Source organism: Paralichthys olivaceus, chromosome 20 (genome assembly GCF_024713975.1).
Source record: "Paralichthys olivaceus isolate ysfri-2021 chromosome 20, ASM2471397v2, whole genome shotgun sequence".
NCBI classification, from domain to species: Eukaryota; Metazoa; Chordata; class Actinopteri; order Pleuronectiformes; family Paralichthyidae; genus Paralichthys; species Paralichthys olivaceus.
This window is the reverse complement of record NC_091112.1, coordinates 20063998-20081185: the sequence shown is the minus strand read 5'-3', so window position 1 is coordinate 20081185 and position 17188 is coordinate 20063998. Positions and strand designations below refer to the sequence as shown.

The 17188-nt window shown below is 40.4% G+C and overlaps 1 protein-coding gene across 3 annotated transcripts in view; it reads right to left on the bottom strand.

The window, feature by feature from the left end:
* vars2 (valyl-tRNA synthetase 2, mitochondrial) overlaps positions 1-17188 on the bottom strand; it is a 19368-nt gene extending 2180 nt beyond the window's left edge. Inside the window, exons 1-27 of one of the 3 annotated variants that reach the window (XR_002202867.2) lie at positions 16965-17188; positions 16661-16849; positions 15876-15957; positions 15673-15773; positions 15340-15461; positions 15144-15210; positions 13936-14033; positions 13770-13851; positions 13416-13535; positions 12147-12255; positions 11962-12050; positions 10891-10981; positions 10608-10735; positions 10330-10433; positions 9935-10016; positions 9605-9681; positions 9361-9448; positions 8900-8993; positions 8112-8182; positions 7426-7551; positions 7205-7309; positions 5081-5149; positions 4904-4982; positions 2772-2902; positions 1930-2082; positions 1012-1260; positions 29-136 (exon numbers count right to left, since the gene is read on the bottom strand). Coding sequence is in view for 2 of the 3 variants with exons in the window: in XM_020090606.2 (XP_019946165.2) it covers positions 25-136; positions 1012-1260; positions 1930-2082; positions 2772-2902; positions 4904-4982; positions 5081-5149; positions 7205-7309; positions 7426-7551; positions 8112-8182; positions 8900-8993; positions 9361-9448; positions 9605-9681; positions 9935-10016; positions 10330-10433; positions 10608-10735; positions 10891-10981; positions 11962-12050; positions 12147-12255; positions 13416-13535; positions 13770-13851; positions 13936-14033; positions 15144-15210; positions 15340-15461; positions 15673-15773; positions 15876-15957; positions 16661-16849 (2818 nt within the window). In the remaining variant the exon portion in view is untranslated. Of the gene's footprint in view, positions 1-24; positions 137-1011; positions 1261-1929; positions 2083-2771; positions 2903-4903; positions 4983-5080; positions 5150-7204; positions 7310-7425; positions 7552-8111; positions 8183-8899; positions 8994-9360; positions 9449-9604; positions 9682-9934; positions 10017-10329; positions 10434-10607; positions 10736-10890; positions 10982-11961; positions 12051-12146; positions 12256-13415; positions 13536-13769; positions 13852-13935; positions 14034-15143; positions 15211-15339; positions 15462-15672; positions 15774-15875; positions 15958-16660; positions 16850-16964 lie in introns of all 3 variants that reach the window. The other 2 variants (XM_020090606.2, XM_069516892.1) reach the window with 2 other exon arrangements.

Below are 17188 nucleotides of genomic sequence, written 5' to 3'. Positions count from 1 at the left end.
GTTTTTAACTGTTAAATAACTTACTGACAGGTTTATCTTTGGTCATGCCACACTGAGCTCGTAGTGAGCGGGCTGTTCGGATCACTTCCTGAATCAGCAGAAAATCCCTTTCCTCTTCAGGGAAATACCAGTGTGCCTGGGAGGATGGAGAGGGTGAAAAAAAAAGAACACATCAGCTAAACACAAGAAAATGAGCATGGTCATGTAAACAAGAGGAAACTAGCAGAGTAATAACTTCAAATTTACCGAAAGGGAAGGATAGTATATCAACACTTTATTAGGAACACTTGTACACCTGCTTATTCATGTATTTATCTAATCAACAATGTCTGACTCAGTGAAGCCAAAAACTAAAACAAATCCCTATTATCAGCATTTCTGCAGATGTAAACACCTTGTTGATGAAAGAAATCATCCTGGCCACATTCATCCCATTATGACCACAGTCTCTACTTCTAGCACGATAATGCATCATGTTACAAGTAAAATTTGTGTTAAACCGCTTTCATGAACATGACTATTGGAATGTAGTGGAACAGCAGATTGGCAGCATGAAGCTGATAAATGTGCTGACAGAGAATTCTGGGGGTGTGACATTGTCCGCGACCTGTGGCTTTCTAGATGTGTACAACGCTTAAGTAGCAAAATCGACCACAGCTACATCACTACTCCAGCCCCTCCCCCTGAGGCAAAGATACAAAGTCCCCAGTGCAAGAAAAACATAATCGAAAACAACATCTCTTTTATGCCCCTATTGCCAGAAAATATTTTAATCAGTAAAGAGACAGTCTCTCCTTGTGATGCCAACTTTTTATCAATCAATTTGATTTTAAGGTAGACGATAAAGTATTTATTTTATTTCTATCCAGTACTAAGAATTGTATCTTAGCCACTGTAAAAAATGCAAAAGGTTAAAGATATCAAATATAGGTCAGAAAAACATGAGAGTGAATATTTGTTTTCTGTTTGTTTCCTAATGTGGATGAGGAGGTTTGATGGATTTGGTCCTACCAGCTGAGAGGAGCAAGGGTATGGCTGTAAGGACAAGCTGGTCTGGGACGCAGCTCCAGGTCTGAATGGCTGGAGTCTCTGCCACAGCTCCTCAGTGATGAAGGGCATGAAGGGGGAGAGCAAGGCTAGAGACACAGACACACAGTGATGGAGGACACTGGTGGCCACATGCCTCATGCTGTCACTTCCCTCTTTGTCAGGCTGGACCACTGCCCCCCCGGCCTGGACCAGCACAGGCTTCACATACTCCTAAATACAGAAACAGCCAATGAGATGACAAACAGCAGATACTTACACTTCCATACTAAGAAAACTACTGTCAGCTTCACTAAAATACCAGCTTTGTTTACGTAAACTCTTTACATCAGTCTTTGATACCATGTAATTTAGTCACCATGTTCCCATGAATAAATATGGTAAATAGTGCATTGTTGCATCTACACTAATATGTTTAGTTTACTCTTGGCGCCCACTACTCAAGAGGTTTCAAGCTCCTAAAACTGACATATTTGGAAACCCTGCTTGCCCTGTTTTATTGAAAAGTGCAAGTTTGCATTTTGGACAGGACAGTGTCACGACTGAACTACCAGGGATGAATGCAGAAACATGACTGTCAGTGAATGTTCCTCCTTATAAGTCCAAGAAAGAAATCTCTGCTCTTACTTTTCACTATTGCTGTTCCTCATTCATAATATTTCCTGCAACCAGGTGCAGAGTGGACAACCTGCTTCCTGTTTACACTGGCATACACGTTCCTAGTGCACATGAATGGTCATGTAATATGTGTTTTCAGGTGCTGTATCATCTGTCATTTAAGACAGCAAGTAGATTGAGCTATTAAAAAGGAAACAAGCAAGGATCACAATTTTAATCAGTCTTTTTTTGATTAAACTGAAGTGTAGACATGCTGCTCCTCACCATGTAGACATCACACAGGCTATGGACCCAGAAGGAGTACAAGACAGATGTGACAGTGTGTAACTCATAGGCTTCAAAAGCCTGCTCACACTGTAACACAGTGCTGTAGAGTCTGGAGCAAATCCACCGGTCCATGCTGCTCAGAGGAGTAGTCTGAAAATTGGAAAAAGGGACAACTGTAAAACACAGAAAACAATTACAAAGTGTATTCAGGTATTCTTTGAGTTTAACTTTACAGATTTCTCCTTACAGAGCAGAGACCTAGCTGAAGCTGAAGAGCTTAGGTCTCGTTAGTGTTGAAACTCATTGTTTGATTCACAGATTTTTCTTTTTCTCATTCAGTTTGAGTCAAGTCCAATCATGAGCAGTTTCATGTCAACTGGTAAAGCATGGGAACACACAACAGTAGGAGCTATTCTTAAGATTTAAAGTTAACCAGGAACAGAAAAACACTTATGTGGCCTGGGTTTCTATAGTATGGGCTGAACTGATCACATTTTGGTATCTTCTCTATACTTTCTTAAAGAAAACTGATCAACATCAGGAAAGTTGGTTAAGTGTGAAATTTGCAGATCCTATTGCTCTAATCTCTGTGTGGTAACTATGAAGCAGTACTTTGAAAAAGACAAAAAGCAGGGAAAAGCAGGTTGTCCGGCTCTATCCAAAGGTCAAATACACCAACCAAAAGCTTCATTAAGGGCTAAAAACATTCAAGTTTCCCACTTGTAATTATAACTTGGATGCTGAGGCTGTCAGTTTATGCGAGTTGGAAAATATAAATCCATAAAAATAAAAGCAAAACCTAAAAAAACATTATGGATTTTATGAGTTCTGTGCCGTACCTCTTCCAGTGTTGCCACTGGGGCTGTAATGTGACCCAGCACTCCCAGTGTGAATCTCAGCGTTTGCCACATTTTGTTGCAAAAATGTCTGCAGCTGAGGACCTGAGAGACGGACAGACTGATGTCTTCTCCTGATAAAGAGACAGTCACACAAAGCGTAGGGTAACTTGGTTTTTAAGGTGAATAGTTACGAGTATGTCATAGGTCACTAGTCAACAATAGAACAGCAAGAAAAACCACTAATGAACAACAGAAGGATCAACAACATAAAACAGTGGGAGGTGAAGTAAAATTGAAAGTTGTTATGGACGTTTCCTGGAAGCTGGTGAAAGGAGAACTCAGGCAGCAGCTGATGTCTTATGCAGAAGGGTTTAATGTAGACTTGATGCATCAAGGAGACCAGAAGGTGAAACAATATACAAATGCTAACAAAGTAACAAATGCAATTGTCACCCCCAAGTCTGAAGATGTCTCCCACACCATCCCCATATATCTTCTTCTACCTGCGTCACCTATTCTAACAGCACATCCATGAATGGCTAGAATTGCTGTCACTCTCAATGTTACATGTAGGTGTTTGCACAGTCTGGGGACTCAAACAGCAAAGGCCCGTTCACCAGTAGTCATAAAACTGGATCTGGGAATAACAAGTAGAGCTGCATCCACTGATCTCAGACAGAGCCCGGGCACATAGATTCAATAGAGCTTTTATGTAATTTGTAGCAAGTCCATTTAATGCTTTAAAAGTGATCAATAAAATTTCAATATCAATTCAGAATAAAACAGGCAGCCAGTGTAGGTGGGCTAATACAGGAGTCATGTGTTCATTTTTATTTCGGGCAGCAGTGTTTTGCCCCAGTTGAATGGAGCTCTGACTGATACCAGCATAAAGTGCACAGTAGTCCAGGCAAGAAAAATTAAGCATGTATAACCTTATGCAAATTAGTGAACTATTTACATTTTTTTATATTTTAGAGATCTTTTTGAGGTGAAAGTAGCAAGACTGAACAACATTCTTCACTTGAGCATCAAAACAGAGGTCTGCATCAAATATCACAAAAAGATTTCTTGCTGCCTGCTTCATATTTTCAGAGAGGGGGCCGAGTTTGCTGTGAACCTGGCTGGTGGAGTTTGTAATGCCAATGGCTATGATCTCCGATTTCTCATCATTCAATTTTTCAAAATTTTGCGACATCCAGCATTTGACATTGTTTAGGCAGGTAAGGAGATTGTCTAAACTACTAGAGTTTCTGGACTGAAGAGGGACATATAACTGAGTGTCATCTGCATAACAGTGGTGGGAGACACCATGGTTTTAATAATATGGCTGGAAGGAAGCGATTATATTGAAAATAACAGGCCCAAAACACAAGGCCCAAGAACGGACACTTAAGGAACACCAAACTTAAAATGGGACATGAGGTTTCATGTCTAGGCCTAGTTTACTATTCAATTCAATTCAATTTTATTTGTATAGTGCCAAATCATAATATACATTATCTCAAGGCACTTTACATAGAAGGTCAAGACCCTAAATTCGTATTAATATAGAGAAACCCAAAAGTTCCCGCAATGAGCAGCACTTTGGCAACTGTGGCGGAAAAACTCCTTCATTAACAGGGAGAAACCTCTAGAACCAGGCTCAATATGGGCGGTCATCTGCCTCGACCGGTTGGGGGAGCAGAGACAAAGGGGGACATCATATTTTCTGAACAAATTCATTGTCCCTTTGGAAAAAATGTTTGTTGGCACAAGCAAAGAAAGGTGGACTAACCAGTGAGACATCTCACTTCTGAATTCATATTGATGTAAGAATTTGATATTATAGCATTCTCATGGTGCAATGACATAGCAGCATGTCTTTGTTGCAGAGTGAAAAATGAAAAAAAAAAAAAGAAACTTTTCGGAGACGCATTGCAAATCTCCAGCCAAAGGAAATGGATAACCAGCCAATGAGAAAGATTTGGGAGAACTTCAGTTCTTCACTACAGTCCCTCACAACTTATCTCTCTCTTTCAGTTAAAGGTGTATCTCATCTTCTTTTCCTGCAACAGTGTTTCACATTCATACAGCTCCACACATTCATTCACTCTAACAAATAATCTCTTTTGACAGAGCAGAGAGTCACTCACCCTGCATCTTGTGTGAGCAAAGGGCGAATCTCAGAGCGTCCGTCCCACACTCAGGGATCCCCTGAGGGAAGTCTTTCCTCTGTGGGGAAGCAGATGTAGCAGACAGACAAGTGAGGAAGTAATGAGTGTGCTCAGTCAGCAAGAAACCCATTCAGATAAGGAGAGAGAGGAGCTGACCTGTGCTTCTATGGCAACCAGCTGCTCCCTAGGGTCAAGGTTCCCTTCCATCACTTTCTCCTGAAGTCTCTTGGAGCAAAAACAAATATATTGGAATGTGTTTCACAGCAGAATGACTTTTGAAAACACATCAGTCTAAATTGGCTGTTTCCTATTCACTACTATCAGCTACACTGTCACTGTGCAACTTATCAGCTCTCTGACAGCATTACTCCTCTCATATCCCACAGAATATAAGCTCCCTTCACTTTTCATCAGCGTCTACTTCCGACAATAGTAGTTATAAATGTATTTTTTTTTAATCCAGTTTTTTTATGCAAAATAAAACTAAAATACACTGTCTCACAAAGTTAGCTTATGACTGACTGTTATTACAGAAACACAGAACAACAATGTGCTGTGGCAACAGAATTATGAGAAGAACAACTGAATCAGGCATGCAACCCGTGTTTCTTAGGTGTTAGACTATGTAAAATTTTCCTGCAGATTGAATGTTAGCTACAAAATCTAAATTACTCCTAGATGCCAATATAATATGCCTACAGGAAAGACACAAGGACTCAGTGCCACCAAGAATACCAGGCATACACCTATTCATTGCAAACACACCAGAAACTCATTGGCGTGGGAACAAACACATCAACCCGGAAACAAGGCGTGATTTTAACAGCCACAATACCATCTGGTGTTACAACCACACAAACATTGACACAGAAGCAGTGGAGTATGGGCCCTGACCCACAACCTCACGATTCTTCATGACGCAAAGGATAATGCATCCTTTCAAAGGGCATGTTGGAGGAAGGGACATAACCTAGAGGTAGTCTCATCAAGACACTGCCAAAACCTTGACAAATCAAAATAAACAATAGAAAAATCGAAGCAAAGACTTATAGTCATTAACATAAAATCTGCCATAATACCCAGAAAGACCAAAACCGTAACATTGGTTCAACTTCTGCAAGGCCAGTTAGGAAAGATTTATGTTTGACGTTGAATCCAGACTTCCAGAGTCTCTTTTATCAGCCCAGATCCAATGCGATATGTCAACTTATACACCCTGGTCTGACAAGCTGCAAAGAAAAACATCCCTCAAGTCTACAGGAAACATAACATCCCTGGTCTCATTGAGCAAAGCAAAGAGATGTACAAAGAGTACATTTGGGATACAATGGTTCCATTCGCTGAAAAAAACATAGCTCTGAGATACCCTGCTAATCTCAATCAGCAATGAAAGAAAACAGCATTGGCAAGAAGTCATTACCAGCATAGATATGACTCATAACACCCAAAAAGCCTGGGTAACTACCAAAAAGTTCAACTCTGAAAAGAAACAGCTTTCAAGAATAGCTTCCATTACCCTCAAAGAAGTAGCACACAGACTGCTGCCGAATGGAAAGCCTAACAAGAAAGAAAGGGGATATCTAAAGAGAATGAAACAGGACATGGGCCACATCATGCAAAACAGTGACAGAAACTTTGAACTGTTCATCTTGGACGAAATGAATGCCGCAATGAAACACAACATTTTGCGGATAAATCTAAAGCTTGGCTCCAGTTGTTATAAAACACCTGTGTGTTAGTCTAACAAATCCGAAGATATAGAAAAAAAGCAAAAGTGATGGCTTCACTGACCCAACATCTCCCAAAAGTTATCAGCCAAAATCATTGTAATGTATCCTGTACAAACTATATGAACACATAATCCTATTCTGTCTACTGCAAACTGTTGAAGAACTCCTCTCAGCAGACTAAGCTGGCTTCCGACCAAGCCGATCCAGCTGCAGTCAGGTACTAAACCTGGCACAATAACAACAACAGACTCCCATGGGCTCAGTGCTGGCTCCTACTTAATTCAACATCTACACAAATGACCAGCTGCGGTACCAGAACATTCGCAGGTACAAATACGCAGATGATCTTAGACTGCCACACAGTCAAGCTGCTTTCAGACATGCACTGAACTTCATGAACTGAACTTGATGACGTCTCTCATATCAGAACAAATCTCTTGCAGACGTCCTCCGGAGTTCATGTCTGCAAATAGCTGAAGTCACTTAGTGTGACAGATATCAATTCATTTATCGTAATATGGCTCCTGAACTAAACCCACATGCTACCTACCTCCAGAGACACTCCATGTATTACATCTAATGGGTCGATGACATTTCCAAGAGATTTACTCATTTTTCTTCCATGTTTATCTCTCACCAGAGAGTGAAACAGCACCTGAGGAAAACAAACAGAGGAAAACAAACAGAGGAAAATGACAGCATTGGCTGAGCCTGTGATTCAACAAAAGAGTTTGCAAATAGTTTTGTTTTGAGGTTTTATGAACTAAGTACCTGCTTGAAGGGCAGCTTTCCAGTCAGCTCTGTGCCCAACATTACCATTCTTGCCACCCAGAAGAAGATGAGGTCATTGCCTGTCTCCAGAATAGAGTTGGGGTAGTATTGCTGGAAGTCAGTGGTCTGTGGGAAGTGAAGTCAGGGTTATAATCAGTAGGCGTTTTGTTGATTCTCATGGGAAGGGGTGCTGGTGGTGGGGGGATCCTCCTCACACAATTCTTCAGTAGGGAAATATAAGCTTTTGCATGAGCAAACAGTGACAGTAGTATACTGAGCTTATACTGCATCCTGCCTGCGAGTAGGATTTAGCAATCTCTGACCATCATTCTGCTCCTCCTGTTTTGCTTTGCGTCATGCCCTCGCACATCTTGCAGGCAGTTTCAATGTTTAACAATAAACTGCCGATCCTGCTATTTAGACAGCAGCTCTAACTATAGGACGTACACCTGCACACACACATTCTCTATCTGCACAAGCAGCACTCTCTCCCACGGGATGGGGGTGGCTGAGAGAGAATGGCAGAATTGACAGGTTGTAAAGGGGGACAGATTATTGGTCATTTTGGTTTAAAGAGGATGACACCCATTAAACCCCTTACAAAACTATTCATAATTCAAAAAATAAATATAATACAATGTAAGAGGAGGTTTACTGAATAAAGTAGGTAGTTGGGGGAAGTGTACCTGTTCTGGCCAGCCAAGCATGGCGAAGGGAAACAGGCCTGAGGAGAACCACGTATCCAAGACATCTGGGTCTGTGGATGTAAGAAATAAAGAAATACATGTGTATTTACATGAATGTCATTTGTATCAGAGTAGGACCAGCAGACCTCAATGACAAGACTAGTAGTAGACAAAAAGGGTTTGTATGCACAGCCCATACATTTTGGCAATACTATATTGAAATAATAAAATATAATAAAAATTCTAAAAATCAATTTATGATATAAATGAAATGTCTTATTTCAATTTAAAGTATAGTTTACACATTATCTGCCTATTTGATGATGTGGTGACATGGTGTTATTTTCAGGAGGATACTAGAGGATTTGTTGATAGTTTCTAATTTTGATTTCGTTTAAATTATGAATTTGTTATATTGTTGTCATTTACTCACTTTTTTATCAGTGTTTTCTTCAAATCTATTTAGTTTTAATATATCCTGAAACATATCCTTTATATTTTTGTGAATTTGTTTTGTTACTTATTGGCTGATAAACATTTATCTGAGTTCAGCTAGATGGCCATTTCAATAGGCTGTGCCAATGCACTGTTTAGCCTCTGGTAGAAGCAGAGAAACAGCAGCATTCCTGGTGGTACACAAAGTGTTCATAGCTGTGGTAAAACCTATATATAAGTAGTAACATATGTAATAAACATTGAAAACAGTTTTGTTTCTCTTTCAGAACATGAGGGTTAGAGTAAGGTTTTCATCAGCTGATACTGTGACACACGTAAGACTGGTGAATCACCTCGAGTCAAAGTGACGGCCTCCGGACGTACTCCATATCTGATAGCAGCTCTCTGTCGTGCTTCATCCTCGCTCTGTCCCCAAACCCACCGCTCCTACAACAGTTAACACACACAAAAGTCCATCACTGGAAACAGTCACTCACACACACACACACACACTCACTCACTCACACTCACACACACACACACACACACACACACACACACACACACACACACACACACACACACACACACACCTCTCTCTATAGTTGTGAGGACACACATTGACATAATGCTTTCCTCCCTAGCCCCTACCCTAACCCTAACCATCACAAATAAATGCCTAACCCAACCCTTACCCTAACCTAAATCTAATTCTAATCCTCCTCCCAATGACGTCAAAATTCTCTCTCATAACTATCTCTAGACATGCCCGCTCACACACACACACACACAAATGCGCGGGATAAGTCCAAACCTCTTCTGTGTCAGTACAATTGGAAAGCTCCACTTGGTAAGCAGGGATCTGATGACCCCACCAAAGCTGCCGGGATATGCACCAATCACTGCGAAGGAGGAACAGTGGGATATTGTTAGGAACCCCATGCATTGAAACAAAAGCTCATTCATCATCAGAGTGGTGTCATTTCATACACATGTCCGACCAGTAATAATGTACACACACAGTCAGTTTGACCAGGGCAAAGGTCAGAAGTGTCTACCTGATGTTGGACAGCCACGTCTTCCAGGTCTTGGTGTAGAAGTCAGGGATGATTTGCAGCTGTCCGTCCTCCACTGCCTGATAGAAAAACACAATGTCACATGTAATTGTTAAATAATTGTTAATTGTAAAAAATAATTGTTATCAAATAGTTCAAGAGAGAGATGATGCTACTAAATTCTTCATTACGTTAACATGATGGAGCCTGACATGGGTACTTGAAAGTACAGTATGTGATATACATATATATATATATATATATATATATATATATGATACAAATAAAAACTCTTATTGATATAAAAGTTGACATACATATCTACCAACATACCTGTACAGCTTTTTTAGCCATTTCATCACAGCGGACGAACCACTGCTTCTTTAGAAGAGGTTCAATGATGTCTCCTGAACGGCTGTGACGAGTCAAAAGAGAGAATCCACAAAATAGAAAATTATCCTGGCAAAGAAAGAGCCTGAAAAAAAATCTTGCCCATCTTTAAGGGCATCTGTACATAGGTCGACAGAGCATGTGCAATATTCATTGCATATCTACATCAGCCCACAAACAGAGACTGCACTCATGCTGCTGTGTTATCAACCCTTTCCAGATTTTAAAGACATGAAATGCTGCAAACTCACTGACTGGACAGTCTGCTTTGTGTGAAGAAGCATTAAGCTACACACCTGTATTATGCACACACAAGGAAAGTCTGGTGTATCCTCTACCTGCAGATGGGTAAACTCATGGCATGACTCTTCTTTCCTCTGAAAAGCTTCCTCTCAACCAGTGCATCCACTACAAGCTGCCTGGCATCAAAACGCTTCACTCCCTTAAAAGACACAGAGTAACACAAACGTAGTCAGTGCATTTTCTACAACGTACCACAGGAAGAACACTGCCTGTATTTTGTAATTTGCACCCAGTTGACAGATCCAGAGTAATCACATCTCCTTAAAGAGTTCATATGGTTATAACATGATAATAATAGGGGGGGCCCATGCACCTCCAGCCACTGTCCACAGGGGGGTGTCATGGTGCCATCTCCTCGAATGACAGTGAGGCGTGGCAGTGAATGCCTCTGTGACAGCAGGAAGTCACTGTGGTCATGAGCAGGTGTCACCTTCACTGCACCTACGCAACAGACAGACGGACACAAGCTGCTCAGATAATATGAGAGCAGCAGCATTCATGCAGCATGTCCAGGGATGAACAAAATAACATGAACAAATCCACATAATGGACAAGCTGTTTGGATGATGCTGTATCAGAGGGAGTGTTGCTATCACCTGTTCCAAGCTCCATGTCCACCATAGAATCAGTAATGATGGGCAGGATTCTGTTGGTGAAGGGGTGTCTGCACTGCTTCCCATTAACAGCCTTGAAGTGGACAAAATAAAAAGATATGAGCACAGCAAATCTGTCGCAATGAGTGTCATGTTGTATTCAGGAATCATTTGTTTCTAGCATTCTGACCTAGTGTTTTTGCTGGTGATTTTAGACAGTTTCACTATCGTGATTGGCCAATATAAAAATAAAGTATAACTATGAGATGTGACATCTACCCACTTATTCCACAAATGTCTGTCTGTCTATCCATCTGTCTGTGAACTGTTCATCTTGAGAGTCTTTACATGTTCAGAAAATACATCACTTTGCTCATACTTTTTATATTGAGGTATTGAACCTCAAACAGTAACTTTAACTTTGAAGTATAAGACCTGAGTACTTCCTCCACCACTGACCGTAGATATTATCCATATCCTCTCCCCTCATCCTTACATACATTGTATGTAGCTTTTGTATTCAACATGTTGTTGATGTGCTGTAAACCTTTTAAATTCAGGCTAAAATAACAAAATAAGGTGCATTATAATTTGTGTGTTTTGAATATGTATTGACTTAACATTATATTAACTTAACATTCAGTTACTCAATTACTGAACAAAAAGATCCATCCTTGATCTGTTTACAAGGACCCTTTTTTTATATAAATAAAAGTTTGCATTCAAGCTTATCTTTCTTCGTACTAGTGGTAAACACTTTAATTAACCCTTTAAAATATCATTGTTGCTGTGGTTATAAGTCACACCCATTTCAATATTATCATATATCAGCAAACCAAAAACAATTATGTCACAGCATGGTAATTGCAGCCTATTATTGTACAGTTTTATTCATTTGGGCTGAAAAAGTCTGATGAATTTTGCCATATTCCTCTGATGTCCACATGTTCAATTTCCTGATTTTTAAAGATTTATCAATAATGATATTCCCTAATGCGGTGTTCCCCTGTCTCCATCAGAAGACATTTAAAGACTGCATCTTCGTTCAAGCCTCAGTTAGAACTGAGTACTAACCTGATAACGAGGATCGTCTGGGTGAACAGCAACAGCTACATCCCCCAGCATCGTCTCAGGACGGGTGGTGGACACCATCACCTCTCCATCTAAAATACAAGGTAGAGTGAAATTGTAGTACAACAAATGATAGACCATGTCCAAGGAAAACTTGTATCATACTTCCAAAAAGTCAAAATCCTCACCATGGTCTTCTATGGGGTAAGCAAAGGTAAACATTGTACCAAACTCAACCTTGTTTTCATAACCAGGCACAGACAACATGGTCGACCCAGCCAGCTCCTTTGAGTCAACCTGACAACAAATCAATAACAAATAGATGTTACAATTTTTTATGTAACAATGTACAGTCAGTAGGTAAAAAGCTGTGTCAACAAGAGAATCACACATTTTCATTAATAGATGGAAATACACATAATGGGTTGAAGGTTGCTTGTGATTTTCACATGAAGGCAACAGGTCGACACCCTTTGATGTCCATATTTGTCAAGCTCATGCATATATCTTCGAGGAATCATAGATCAAAGATTTAATAGGACTGAAAATACTCCCTTTACTTATCTTAGCAATATTAGAATGTTCTTTCAAAATGAAGGACATCACTCAAGTGTCAAAATTCATTCTTGACTTTGGAAACAGCAGTTTGACCCGAAAACAATCTTGACACTAGATTCTTGGAGTTCACTCAGCAGCATTTACCAGTTTTCTTCAGCAGTTAGAACCCACAGATCCTTGCAGCCTAACACATACCACAAGCTGCCTCTCTGTTATTAAATCCAGATTGTCCCACACCTTTCTTAAATTCAATGACAGTGCGACCAGCTTTCTTGCTGCTAATCTTTCTGATCCATCAAATAATATTAAGTAGACTGCAGGAAACCTTGGGGTCATATTCAACTCAAAACTCTGCTTGCATGATCTTGTATACCCTGTGCTCTTCTCCTTACACTGGATCCCTGATAAATTTCATATTTATTTAAAAATATTAACTATTTAGGCCATAAATGGCCTTGCACGCAAATATATTTTAGATATATTGGCCTGGTGTGTGTCCTCTACCACTAAGATCCATGGAAGGAGCACACAGCTGGTGACTAACTGTGACTGAACGTTATTCGAGAGCCCAAATTATTGAACTCTCTGCCCTGTGAACCGAGACAGTGTATCTTCTTTTAAATCCCTTCCTTAACTTTTCTAATGGTGAAAGTATTCACAAATGCTGAAATGCTCTTTTTACACTGACTTAAAAAACAGACAGTAACCATGGCCTTCTAGTACATATTGACTGGATGGGGCTTAATACTGATTCTTTGAGGACAGTAGTTATTTTAGATTTATTATTTGTTTAAATGTTGTTTTTCTTGATCAGTGTAAAATAAGCTTGGGCTCATGTGGTAGAGCAGCTGGTTTGTATGTGTATATATATATATTTATATATAGTGAAGCTGTTTCACCTCTATGTCAGAGATGGCAGATTCCAGTGCACAGCTCCAGTTGACCAAACCCTCTGCACGATAAATCAGACCCAAGTCACACAGCCTGACGAAGGCCTCAGTCACAGCCCGGCTGAAACCCTGGAACAAAATGAAATGAACAGTTAAAACGGACCTAATGAGCAGCTTTGTGTAACATTTTTATGAATGTTTATTAATCAGTACTCATTGCCAATGTGACACTTCGATATACTAAGCCATATAATTACCCTCTAATAAAAATAACACATCTTAAAGAACCTGTGTTGATCTTCTTACTCATTTCATGCGCCACATGGTAGAAAACAATAGTGATGTGGGTGCACTCTGTCTTACTGGATCCATCGTGAAACAGGCTCTGCTCCAGTCCAGAGAAGCACCGAGGCTCCTCAGCTGCTCATAGATCTCTTCTCCTTTGCTGAGACATGATAAACTCAATGCAACAAACTATGTGCTGACCAAATAGCAGAAACAAAGTGATGAAGTGAATGTGGAGACTTACTCATTCTTCCACTTCCACACCTCTTGTAGAAACTCCTCCCTGGTGAAGTCACGTCTATGCTTCCCCTCTTCCCTCAGCAGTCTTCTCTCCACCACAGTCTATCACAAAGGAAATGACTGCATGAGATGGAGACCTCACTGCAGCACTCAGCATATAGAGGCTCAGTCAAATGTAGTACAATCCCTTCTCAAAGACTTAAGGTTTTCTCAAGAATCTGTAGCAGATATGATGATTTGTTGCTTCAGGGACGGGTAATGAAGTCTATTATATTCGAATATTTTCTATTAGATTAGTAACAAACGTTGATTTTGTTATCGATTTCTATAATCATTCCTGCAGTGAAAAGCTCTCCTGATGCTTTTCAATTGCAAGTGATGTTGGAGAAAATCCAGTCTTCGGGGCGGCTATATCTCACCTGGTGGAGCTGCCGCACCATCAAGGCTAAGCCTCACACGTAGTGGCCCAGATTCAGTTCTGACTGGCGGCCCTGTGCTGCATGTCTTCCCCCACTCTCTGTCTGCCTCCCTTCACAGCTTGCTCTCTGTCCTCTCCAAATAAAAATAATAAAAAGCCCAAAAAATACATTTGAAAAAAAGAAATAATCTACAGTCTTCATACAGCCAATCAAATCACATTTAAGAAAATACAGCTCCTGCTGGAGAGAGGAGGCAGAGGCAGCTGGGAACCAAGCTAACCTCGCTACAAGGTCAACAAAGAAACACAATGCTCTATTTTTTTTTCTCCAAAAACCGGATATGTTGTGTCCTGAGCACGAAAATGTGATTTAATGTTATTATGAAGACTGCACCAGCACAGTTTGTCATGCACGCACACGATCAAGCATTAATACAACGCTGATGTGTGAGTGCTGCATAAGTGAGTCAAATCAGGGTTACATTCTCTTTTGTGTGTATTCCCATTTTGTGCTTACACACTCTGTGACTCCTTAACATCACATAACTAATAAAGTGAACAAAACGGGAGATTTGTCCTGTAAAGACTGCAACCTTTAAAGATTACTTTATCTAAATTCAGAGTGCGGATGCTTCATATTGTGGATTCTCATCTGACTGATAAACTGTGGATTTATCGCTAATCACTTCTACTAGAACTGTCGAAGGAAGGGCCCTCCTCCAGGCCGGTAGGAGCAGCAGGAACAGGAGACTTGAAAAAATATGAACCTATCCTTTAAATTTAAGTTGTCATACCTGTGTTGCAATACCTGCATGGTCACATCCTGGAACCCAAAGCACTCTGTAGCCCTGCATCCTTCTCCTGGTGGATTACAAATTGATATATTATTGCTCTGTCCACAGACAGCACTCCCAATGTAACTCACTTCTGACTTAGTGACAACAGATTTACAGTTTCACACAACATGCTGCAGATGTAGTTGTCAGTTACCATCGAACAAGAGCGTCTTCTACAGCTACAGTCAGAGCATGGCCCAGGTGCAGAGTACCGGTCACGTTTGGTGGAGGGATACACAGAGAGAAGGTCCGGTCCACAGCGTGAGGCAATCTCTCCTGTAAGGACAAGACAATATATTAGTTGAAAGCAGATGAGATGTGAGTGGAAACCGTTTCTGTTTCACACATTGAGATCAAACTAGTCATCCATTTTTACAGTCACATATCATGTTGAGTGATTTGTCATTTATAAACTTCATGTATAAGATTAATTCATTTATTTTTATATTTATAACATCAGCATTCGGGTGTTGTTATAGTTCCTGACATGTTGCTCTGGACTGAAGAATCCTTCTTTCTCCCACCACTGATACCAGCTGGACTCCACATACTCTGGACTGTATGAGGTTGGAAATGGCAGGCTGGTGTCTGTGAATAAGCAAAAAAAAAAACATTTCTAAGTCTACATAGATACACAATGTGTAGCTGGTGGTGAAAAATATCCAACAGAAGTGACAGGAGCAAACTCACCTTTCTTTGTGCCAGGAGGAGTTGGAGCAGTGTACAAAATCTTCTGCTTCTCAGTCCATTTTACGGGTTTATCCTCAGCAGACTGGAAGTAAAATCCACATCCAAACAGAGTTTTATCAAGAATGTTTGCTATTAAAATGTAAATAGTAAGCTGAATAGAATATTTTGGATTTTGCATCCTTGGAAGACTGAGATACAAACTTCTATAATTAACTGGCTGGATCGGTGGAAAAACATGGCCAACATCAATCCAAATAACCTCACAAAGGGCAGAGCTTAGCAAATCTTGTCAATTACCCATTTCTCCAATCATCATAAATCTTCCTAGGTCTCTTCAGACCTTGATTAAGCAAAGCATACCAAAGCATTTCCATGCCAAATCAAAGGCAGTGCAACAAATACCAAAAACTTGTACCTCAAAACCCAGTGGTCACAATTTCACAAAATTAGCGGTGCATGCTCTGGAGGCAAATATTAACCAAAAAAGCGTCATAATGGTAGACATCTTGTACTACATCCTTAACACGCATGTAACGTTTCCTTCCTTTCTGATTAATAATAGACATATGAAGGAAATCAATAAAACACTGCTAACTGTTGGAGTACCCTGTTCTGGTGTCTGAACCCAACATAAGCTCCAGTTTTTCACCTGAGCTTTAATAGGCAATTACTGAATTATCTTCTGTTATAATTTCAGGGTTAAATTTGGAAGCAGAGGTGTTTCAGGATTTTAGATTCCATGGATTTTGGATGGAAGTGTCTGCAGGGTTAACTTTCCTACTTACACTGTGTTGACTTGACAGTATGGCCTGTTCCCGCTCTCGTCTACGCCTCTGTTTCTCAGCTTGGAACCGTGGAGGAGATTTAGTCTGAGGTGAAGAGGAGGATGAAGTGTTTGGTGGATTACTCGAACAGAGTCTGGCTGCTCCTCTGCTTACCAGCCTCACGCCGAGGACACGACCCGCCCTCCACATCTTGAAGAACAACAGGGACACAGAACAATCTCAATGCCATGAAAAAGTCTCCGAGCAACACGTGCAATACCTGCAGTGACAGTTCATAATTTCAAGTACAGCTACGTTTACTTACTGTGTTGTTAATACACTGAGTGCTCAGATGTCACTCACGACCTTTTAATTTTGTCGTTGTAAACCCGCGAAACATGTCTACAGTGTGGTTGGTTTTGTGTAGATTTTAAACGTATTAAAATAACAGCTCAAATGTATGTTACTCTGCTATAATGCTATATATTTTCTTCCGGTCTCGACATAGGCATGACATTTCCAGGCGGATGGATTTAACATTCGGACCAC